This window comes from Gossypium raimondii, chromosome 1 (genome assembly GCF_025698545.1).
Source record: "Gossypium raimondii isolate GPD5lz chromosome 1, ASM2569854v1, whole genome shotgun sequence".
Classification (NCBI taxonomy): domain Eukaryota; kingdom Viridiplantae; phylum Streptophyta; class Magnoliopsida; order Malvales; family Malvaceae; genus Gossypium; species Gossypium raimondii.
The window spans coordinates 38,233,523-38,243,833 of record NC_068565.1 but is presented as its reverse complement, the minus strand read 5'-3'; the positions used below and the strand labels follow the sequence as shown (position 1 = coordinate 38,243,833).

At 34.2% G+C, this 10,311-nt stretch overlaps 2 protein-coding genes across 2 annotated transcripts; one reads left to right on the top strand and one right to left on the bottom strand.

The window, feature by feature from the left end:
* The first annotated feature begins 2,693 nt into the window (after positions 1–2,693).
* On the top strand, positions 2,694–3,916 carry LOC105785759 (REF/SRPP-like protein At1g67360). Its single transcript, XM_012611909.2, has 3 exons — positions 2,694–2,869; positions 2,943–3,176; positions 3,248–3,916. Exons 1-3 carry the CDS (start codon positions 2,861–2,863, stop codon positions 3,731–3,733), a joined length of 729 nt encoding a protein of 242 aa, XP_012467363.2. The 5' UTR covers positions 2,694–2,860; the 3' UTR covers positions 3,734–3,916.
* A 1,598-nt stretch (positions 3,917–5,514) lies between these two features.
* On the bottom strand, positions 5,515–7,598 carry LOC105785758 (F-box protein At1g67340). Its single transcript, XM_012611908.2, has 3 exons — positions 6,995–7,598; positions 6,742–6,904; positions 5,515–6,605 (listed from the first exon to the last, which is right to left on the bottom strand). The coding sequence occupies exons 1-3, from the start codon at positions 7,234–7,236 to the stop codon at positions 5,838–5,840; spliced, it is 1,173 nt and encodes a 390-aa protein (XP_012467362.1). The 5' UTR covers positions 7,237–7,598; the 3' UTR covers positions 5,515–5,837.
* Positions 7,599–10,311: the final 2,713 nt, after the last annotated feature.

The following is a 10,311-nucleotide window of genomic DNA, read 5'->3' as shown; positions in this document are numbered from 1 at the left end:
TTTATGCCTTAAATTGAAAATATTTTTTATATAGGGGAGTTTAAATTGAAAATGAATTTTATTAAGGGGAGCAATTTATTCAAAACAAATTTACAAAATGTTTTGTTATATCAAAAGGGGAGATTGTTAAACTAAGCCTTATTGGATAATATGTTTTGATATAAAAAATTAAAGTGTTTTTGAAAAAAAGTAAAGTTGAGAAATTTGATAAAATCAATTTGGAATGGTATCAATTGAGTCAAACATCTTCAAATATGTTTTAACCATTTTCAAACAAGCTAGAATTGCTCCAGGACAAAAAGTATCGATATTTTTTTGTCTGAGTATTGATATTTTACAAGATATTGATACCCCTCTGATAATCGATACCAAATTGACATTTTGTTTCTTTCAAACCCTGGTAGGTATCGATCCGGTATTAATATTTTTCTTAAAATATCGATATTCCTGCTCTAACGGTCACTGAAATATGCATTAATTAAAAAAAAATATCGATACCTTTTTAGTAGGTATCGATACTCGTTGCTACAGATGCAGTTAATAACCTGGTATTTCATCACCAATGGCTATATTTACTTCTACAACAACCACAATGGTTGGAAATCAATTAGAGTGTATAAATACCATCTTCCAAAGGTCTAGCAGCATGAAGAGCAACGTGAAAAGCTTAAAGATAAATCAAAACAACCTAGAGCTTAATTCTTTCATACATTTTCTTGTAAACACTTGTGAGCTTTCATTGTATTCATTTAGCTCAAGTGTTGGTCTTGTATTTGTGCTTAATTAGCAAACAACCTGATCTTGTGAGGATTGTTTTCTTTGTTTGCTTATTTGTATCTTTTTTTTTAGAGAGGGTTTATTCTTAATGTTTGGGTAGAAACCTTAAAGGAGTTGTATCTTAAGATTTTAGGGTATAAGTCTTAAGAGAGATTGTAAGGTTAAACATTATCCTCAAAGGTAGCCAAATTAGTAAATTTGGGAAAATACTTAGTTGTGGAAAGCTAAGGTAGTGGAGTAAACAATTGGGGCCAAACCACTATAAATCATTGTGTCTTTTGTTGCACAATTTTTGTTGCTTCCACCACAACTTCTCAAAGGCCGATTCAACCTCCCTATTGTCGATCTCGAGTTGATCCTTTTTTTTTCTTCTTTTCTATTTTTTAGTTTTTCTTCACGACATATCTTTGAACTTTACAAATCTGTGAACCAAAATTCATACAACTTTTTTCTCTGATCTTCAGCATTGACTATCAGATCGACTTGGATCTAAGGTATGTTCTACTCGTTGATGGGTATTGGTCTAATGTAGTGATCGTCGAATCATCTCTTGGAGCTCGCTTGCTAAACTGTTTTTTTTTTAAATTTAATTGTCTAACTCAGGGGCGAAGTCAGAAATTTTCTTTAGGGAGGACCGAAATTAAATTGTAATTTTTAATAACCTATATTTTTATAATTTTTAAAGGATTAAATCATACTTTTATAATTTTTAAGGGGGCAAAATGTAATTTTATTTTTACTAATTTAAAATTTTAAAAATTTTAAAAGCCTAAATGAACAATTTTCTATTTTAGGGGTGGCCCCTGCCAACCCTCTTAGTTACGATCCTTACAATAACTTAAAATAAACTTTCTAATGATTTAATGATTTAAATAAAAAATTTGAATAATACAAGAATCTAATTATATTTTTTAATTAAGTGATTAAAATAAAAAATCATCCTTTAATGATTAATGGTGTAAAATTAAACATGCCATTTTATTAAAAAAGGGTAAACTACACCCATGGTCACTTTTGTTTACCTTAGGTTACATTTTAGTCACTTATGTTTGAAATGTTACGTTTTAGTCATTTACGTTATCATGTTGTAACATTTTAGTCACTGAGCCATTAAATGTCGCTAATGGTGTAACGGTAAGCTGACGTGACACATTAAATCATCATTTCAAACAAAATTTTAGGTTAAATTATACAATTGATCCCCATATTTTTTTCTTTTTAAGTAATTTAAATTTTTTTTTATGTTCTTTAAACTTTCCTTCTTCTTTTTCCATTCTCTTTTGTTTCTCCCTCTGTTTTCATATCTTTCCCATTTCATTTAACATATTAGGAAGTCGAATTGGCAGTGAAAAAAGAAGTAGGAAGTCGACTGTCATCATTTGCCTATAACCAAAACCCTATAACTAAAACCCATAAACCCATACCATGCTTCTTTCTTCGCTACCAATTTGACTTCCTGGTATGTTAAAAGAAATAAAGAAAGTAGGAAAACAGAGGGAGAAGCAGAAGAGAATGGAAAATAAAGAAAAGAAAGTTAAAAGAACATAAAAGAATTAAATTGCTCAAAACGAAAAATTATGGGGACCAATTGTATAATTTAACCTAAAGTTTTTGTTTGAAATGATAATTTAACGTACACGTCACTACCATTACACCATTAACGACAATTAACGGCTCAGTGACTAAAATGTTACAACACAATAACGTAGGTGACTAAAACGTAACATTTCAAACATAAGTGACTGAAATGTAACCTAAGGTAAACAAAAGTGACCACGGGTGTAGTTTACCCTTAAAAAAAAATCATATACTATTTCTATATATTTCTTATTGCCAAGGAATTTTACGATCTCCACGAGGAAAGCGCTTTCCAGCTCTCCATCACGAAGCCCATAATATGCCTCATGCATTTGATCAAATATTCAGCGTTCGATCTGAATTAACGATCCAGATTACGTTGATCCATAAAATAATAACGCAACAAACTCCCTTTACACGCAGTAACCGCATTTCTGAAAACTGAAAAACAAAAACGCAAACAAAGCCCTAACAATCTTAGATCAAAAAAGAAAAGCTGGCCACCATGGAAAAGGTATTTCCGGCTTCTTTCTTCTTTTAACGTCTTCAAAATGTTCTTTTATATATTTTTTAATTGTTTCTTTTAGGAGGTAGAGTTTGAGAAAAAGAAGCACGCCCTGAAGCACATAGCTTTCGTGAGGGTGGCTGCGATCCGCACGCTGGTTTACGTCTCGAATCTTTACGGGTATGCTAAACAGAATTCTGGTCCGTTACGATCCACCGTTGGGACCGTCGAGGGTGCTGTCGCCGCCATCGTTGGCCCGGTCTACGAAAAATATAAGGACGTTCCCGATCATCTTCTTGTTTTTCTTGATTCCAAGGTAACGACTTTTTCTTTCTTTCTTTCTTTATTTTGTTTAATTTCAATTAAAGTATTATAACAACCGCGCAGGTAGATGAGGCTTCACAGAAATATGACGAGCATGTCCCACCAGCAGGTAAGCAAATGGTGAACCAAGCCAAAGATTTGGCTCACATGGCAGCACAAAAGGCTCACAAATTAATCGACGAGGCTCGAACCAACGGTGCGCGCGGCGCTTTGCACTACGCCGCGACCGAGTACAAGCAGTTGGTTCTGGTTAGCTCAACCAAGGTGTGGGTAAAACTGAATCGCAGTTCTGCTTTCCAATCGGTTGCAGAGAAGATCGTTCCCACAGCTTCGAATTTGTCCGACAAGTATAACTGTTTGGTTAAAGACATGAGCGGGAAAGGATATCCTGTGTTTGCGTATCTGCCATTGATTCCGGTTGGTGAGCTGAGAAAAGCTGTCAAGCAAGCTGAAGCCAAGGACAAAGCACGTGTCACTGCCGACACTCGTAAATCGGATTCCGATTCTGGTTCGGGTTCGGGTTCAGGTTCCGATTCGGATTCAGGTTAGGGAACTTTTTCTTTGGTTTGTCTCGTCTCATGAACTCAAGAATCTGATGCTCTAAATCATAACTTTTTTCTCTATAAAAAAATGCTCATAAATCAAATATTTCATATTTGACGGTTCCGCCATTGTAAAGTTGGATGCTTATTTTAACTCTTTGCAATGTATAAATCAAATATGAATTGCTCATTTAGGTGCATGCTTTTATTTGGTGTTTAATCTCTGGATTTATGGCTAGTTTGATGCTCAATTCTTCATTTTTGAATAAGATTGTTCGCTTATCCAACAACTATAGCACTAGACACCATCTTAACATCATATACCTTCCTCGAGTGAGACTTTGGTTAACTCTTCCTCCTCAACACTGAAAATAGTAAGAATTAATAGCAAAAAAGCGAATCAATATTATATGATAGGCAAAGATGACATGAACCAACAATAAAAAAGATTGAATTGAATGTAGAGGTAGAATCCTGTTCCTAAGAAAGCACTGGATCCGATTTGGTTGATAAACAAGACCCAAACCAAAAGTACTATCCTGCCCAATTTGATTTATATAATTGCACTAGTTGTATGTGTTACAAATCAAATGAAGGAGAAGAACAGGATGTGATGGTTAAAAGAATGTTATTTTGTTCCATTTTCAGATTCACTAGCTTTGTTTTATGGCGCAGCTGCACAAGCAAAAGATATGGTCAAACTTTCCTCCTAGCCTTGGTCCATTTTAGTAATACTCGATTTTCCAAATGTCTTGTTTGAGAAAATGCTACAAAGCCTAGGGTGCTGCTTATTTTGTTTTTGTATACCACAAATAATTGGGTTTCACAACATCCCAATATATTTTCATAATTTCATTTATCAAGTCAGTATCAATTTATTATATATAAAATCCAAATTTTGCTATTAGGCTTTGGATTAAGCATAAATTAGGCAGGGCAAATATAAGGGGCATTGCCCTTGCCCTTCTTCCAACCGTAAAATTACTTTGTAAGTATCTTAGAAATTTTTAAAATTATGATAAAAGTATTTTTTTTATCCTTCAAATTTTTATAATTTAATTCTAGCCTCCACTTAAATTTTTTTCTACCTCCACCCCTTAAACTAGGGATGTAATTTATCTAATTAGGACGATTTTAATTATTACACTTTTGAAGTTTGAAATTTCAATCTTTCATTAAATCAAATTCTATTGTTAGTCTTGTACTATGCATAAGTTGTGGATATAATCCATATTCTCCAATTTTATCGTTTTAGACACTATACTTTTTCATATTTTGAAATTTTACTCAAATATCCATTAAATCCATTAGAGAAGTGATTCATTTGTAGTTATTACATGAAAATAATAAGCTAACATAGAATTACACATTTGATAATGTGCTTGCCGCATTAAGATTTTGGAAATATTATTTAATTTAACTTATCATTTGTGTTGGGATTGAAATTTAAAATGAAAAACAGAAGGTTGAAAAAATCAAATCAAATTAAAGTGCAAAAAGTAAATTGATTAAGTTAAGCATAGTCTAAGCATAATTGGAATTTCCAGAATAAATAAAAGTCAACTTCCGTCCTTACCAATAAATCTACAAGTACTTACATTGTCTTCATTGGAACAAAAATTGTAATAGTTTCGACATTTTTAAATTTAAAATCTTAAATGATTTTGGATATTAGATACGGTTTCGAATTTTGTTTTGTGAATCAAATTAAAGTTTATGGCAATTTGATCTAAGCAGGCAGTCCAATTTCCAAAATTATGTTAATATTGAAAAAAGAAAGAAAAAAGAGAAAGGAATATAAGACTAGAAATTACCGAAATTAAGCTGAACATGGCTCTATAGTGTACAAGTGGGATTAAAACAAAAAAGAAAAGAACCAAAGCCCACCCCCCCGGGGGACCATTTTTCCGATTAACCCCTCCTCTATACAATCCACATAGAACTAAAACTGTGTCGTTTCAGCGACTATCGTCATCGTAAAAGTTGATTTTTAACCTCCAAATACCCAACCAAAACTGGCCTCCTGTTCTCCATTTCCACCTTTTTTTTTTTCCTTCTCGTGGCTTAAACCTAATAGTAATAAATTAATTACCATAAGCAGTTAATCGTTTTTAACTTTCGGCGATGACGTCATCGTTCCCATGTCCCGCACCGTTACCCTCGCCACCATCGCCTTCTTCATCAAGCCATCGCTCTACCGGCGCGCACTCGGCTTTGTGGCGCAGCTTCCAATCAAGCGCTTGGCAAGCGCGTGAGCAGTAATTCACAGCCCCACAAACGGAACACCTCCGAAACTCGTGCTTTCTTGTCTCCGGCCTCCCACAACCGACGTGGGAGCATAGCCTCAAGCCCGGGCCTGGTATCCCGCCCCGAGCCCCGAACCACTCTGCTAAGAACTTGCTAGACGGATGCGCCTCGGGAGCCGGCACATTGCATCCAAAATCGCTCAGCAACGGGCATCCCGGCACGGCCTGATGACGGTGGTTATGGCGAGGGTTAGGATGCGGGATAGGGTGTGGGCTCCAAGTGAGCCAAGACCGCGTAAAGTTGTTAGAAGCAGCCGCTGATGATAAAACTGTCGCTAGCTCTCGGGCGTTGGCTTGGACAAGAAACCGACGGCCCTTGGCGACGTTTTGCCGAACACCGTACCCGTCCTGTAGGCAGTGACCGAGCTCACGGAGGGCGTCGATGTGGCCAAGAAAAGCAGCACGAGCGCACAAGGCCACACCGGCTCTAAGATCCTTGTCGTTTTTGGAACCGCCGCTGCCATTGAATTGAATCACAGCTAAGGAGTAAAGCGCTGGCGCGTGGGAGCTAATCGCCGCCTTAGCCATAAGAGAGGCTCCACTCTCTCGATTTTCTAAGCAGTAGAAAAGAATCTGTTGCAAATCATAACAGTTAACTCGTTAGAGAATATTTATATTATTGTTCTTGAATTAAACTTAATAAATTTTAGTAACCAAAAAAAAAATATCGGGCAGTAAAATAAAAATATATTCTTTTTCAGAAACTCACCATGCCGAGCGTGTAACAAGCTTCAACATTTCCGGCATCAGCGCAGTTCTTCAAGAACCTGTGAGCTGACTCCGACCAGCTTTTGGCTTTAATTGCAAACATTTTTGGAGAGGCTTTGGATAATACCAGAGGACGAACTGCTAAACTATTCAATCTCTTGCATCTGTTTAACAAACAAATAAGTAAAAATTAGTAAGAAAAATAAATGAATAAAATCCAAACTTTCCCCTCAGAAACAAGCAAGTCGACGTACACAATCAAAACGTTGGCGAAATCGGAAGGACAAGCCGCGGTAGAGCTTAGTTTGGAGAGAATAGAAATGACAAGATCATCGGGCAAAACATCAAAGAAATCTCTCTTTCCGGCAATACCCGGCGAGAGTCTTCGCCGTTTCCGGCAAGCCATATTATCACCGGCGAAATCCCTCCTTTCAAAAACTATGTCATCTAAACAAACATGGGCTCTGGGGTAAGAAATCCCTCTCCTTGTTCTCATTTCTCTCTCGTTCTCTATCACTACATCGGAAATCAATCTACCCAGATGATCTTAAAATCTGTGCATTCATCATCAGTCTTTTACTTTCTCGATCTTCTTTTCTTTCCCTTAGCGGCTCGAGAGACATAAAAACTGAAACCTTATATAAAAGAATGGGGAAACACAAACAAAGCCTTAAAAGGAAGAGATCAAATAAAAACAACAACGACGACAGAACCGAATCAAATAAAAATATTAAATAAACAGTGAAACACCTGTTTGGTACGCTTAATTACATTCTTAACCCTGGACAGTAATAGTTTCTACGGTCAAACTCCGTTGACCCAGATCCTCTGTTTCGTCATCGGTTTTAATACTGATGAAATCAAGGGGGAAAAAAACTCTGAGCACTGTTTTTATCCCTTCTTTTTTTCACCTGAACTTGAAGAAGACATATGAAAGAGGTAGCTAAGAGAGGTAAAAAGAAATGGATTTACCTTATCATCTCTTATATATTTATTAATTGGTGCAGGTGAAAGAAAAATGCTTGTGGGTTTGTTTTGAAAGCGGTTAAATTTGTTGCAAGTAAAACAACTAACTTCGGTTATTTTTCTGTAATTCAGTTTTGCTATTGTTTAAAAAGAAAATTAATCAACGTAATTCCGGCGCGTGAACACCGCCGACCGTTTTGGGATCTTGGTTCGAAAGTGCTTGCCACGCTCTTTGGCTGCGGATGGGGGAAACTTCCATCTTGTTTACAAACTCAGGGTTCTACGACTATAAGGAGGTCAAACGTATGAATCAGCACGAACAAATGTTCAGTTACTCTTCCTTTGTTTGTTTTATTACTTGCCCATTTATTTCCAAGTTTCTTTTTTCCGTCTTTGCCCTTTTAATTAACTAAAACCGAAGTAAAATCTCAATCTTACTTCAATGATCAATCCTACCACTACTTGTTTTACTTTTACCAGTTACCCCTGAAGTTTTATAAGAGACCAAATAATAATGGTATAGTTTGAAAGGATCCCTGTACTATAAATTTAGCAACAAAGTAGATTTTTATTATAAAATGGAGCAATTTTAATTTTACATATTTACTTATCAACTGCGATAATTTTTGGATAAAGTTGGTTTTATAATCAATATAATTTTTTTGATTTTTTAAACTATAATCATAATAATGCACTTTAAAACATAATAAATAAGTAGTTTTAGCGACCAAGGTTATCAGCGCTTAAGATTTCTCTTTACTTTATCTTAAAAAATCACTTTACTTGCTTCAAAATTAAATCATCACTTTTATATTAAATAGATTAATTTATTCTTAAACTTAAAATATTCTATTAAATTTTACCTTCAATCACGTGTTTGTTTTACGATAATAGAATTTTAGTCTCATAATTCATATGGTCTTAAGCAATTTCTTATTTTCAAATTTGTTTAAATCAAACTTACTTTTACAACTAAAAATTCACAAAGCAAATTCTCCAAGGTATCGAAATAAAACAAAAGCAAACTTAAAGCGAATGAGCAACAAAAGAATTGAAAAGCCACAAAAAAATAATGCACATAAAGTGTTTAAGTAAATGCTCTCAAATATATTCTATATCTATGAATGAAATTATTACAAATGAAGTACATATCTCTATTTATGATCAAGCTCCCCCAAATCTAACGGTACAGATTGAATTATACCAATGACTGAGGTTAGTGTCTATCTATTAAATGAGATTCCTAAATAATTTAAACCCTATACAATATTATCTCTTAAATTTTACAATATTTACTTTTGTAGCTCTAATTTTACTGTAATATTTAATTGAGCTGCTAAAATTTTAAATAAATAATTTTTTTATGTTTCACGAATTAAATCAATTTAAGTAAATCAAATAAACCACCTTAATTAATTCACCTTCATAAAACATTATGCGAGTATTCGTCATAAATTTTAATTCAGGACTTGTAACACATATAGTTAGTTGTCAACATTACTACGCATAGAAAGAAAAGATAAATATCCTCTACATAAAACATTATAATTTAATATAGTATTTGTCAATTGACATCATTATTCCTATTTTCATTATTTTATAATACTAATCTGATTGAATAAAATGTTTTGATTTAATATAGAATATTATTAAATGATCAAATAATAAAATTCTTAAATTAGTCGAAACCCTCAAATAGAGTTACACTTTGGTTATTAAATAAAAATCAAATTATTAAAGTTTAGTGAAAACTGAAAAGTAAGATTTAAACCAAAAAGAAAAAAGAAAAAGATGATAAAAGTGAAAAGGAATGACGTGGATCTCAAGAAGTGATGTCGACCACTTCTATCATGCCACGCGGAGCCCACTTGTCTCCAGTTCCAGTTTTCTCGAAGTGAAGAAGGAAGAAAACACACATTTTTGGAGCGCCAACTCCTTTTCCTTTTTTTTTTTCTTTCTAAAATATGCATATATATATCATGGAATTATGATGTGCCCGGCAATTGCCGTAGCCAAATTTGGTTCATCTAAGTACTCTGGATGTCAAAGTTCGAGTATAACGTACCTTCTAGATGCGGTAAGTTAACATCGTTGTACTGCAGTATTGCTCACCCTTCTTTTTTCTTCATTGCACCAACGGATTTCGTTGGTTGTTTGAACTTGATTATTGTGATTTTTTATTATTTATTATGATGTATTTTAAATATATATTTTTAGAGGTATCTTAACATGTATTGATGTCAAATCACTATAAGAGTGCATGTTAAAGAGAGGATTTTAAACTACAATCAACAATATGATTTTTAGAGATTTCAAAGGACCAATACTGCCATGGTGTCAAGGACATGGTTTTGAAATTCAAAGTAGATAAGCATATTTTGGAACATTTGGTTGCAGAAAAATGAATGATATTTTCAGGGAACAAAGGCTAAGGTAGAAACTACAATTCACAAAGCCAAGGAGTTGAAGGTATTAAAAGACTAGATAATGCTTATATCCTTGATGAAGAAATGGGCTCGATGTTAATAGCATATATGGAACCAACAAAATGGGCAACAGTTGGTGCTGATGTAAGGACTTGTTTTCAATTTCCCTTATAATTTAG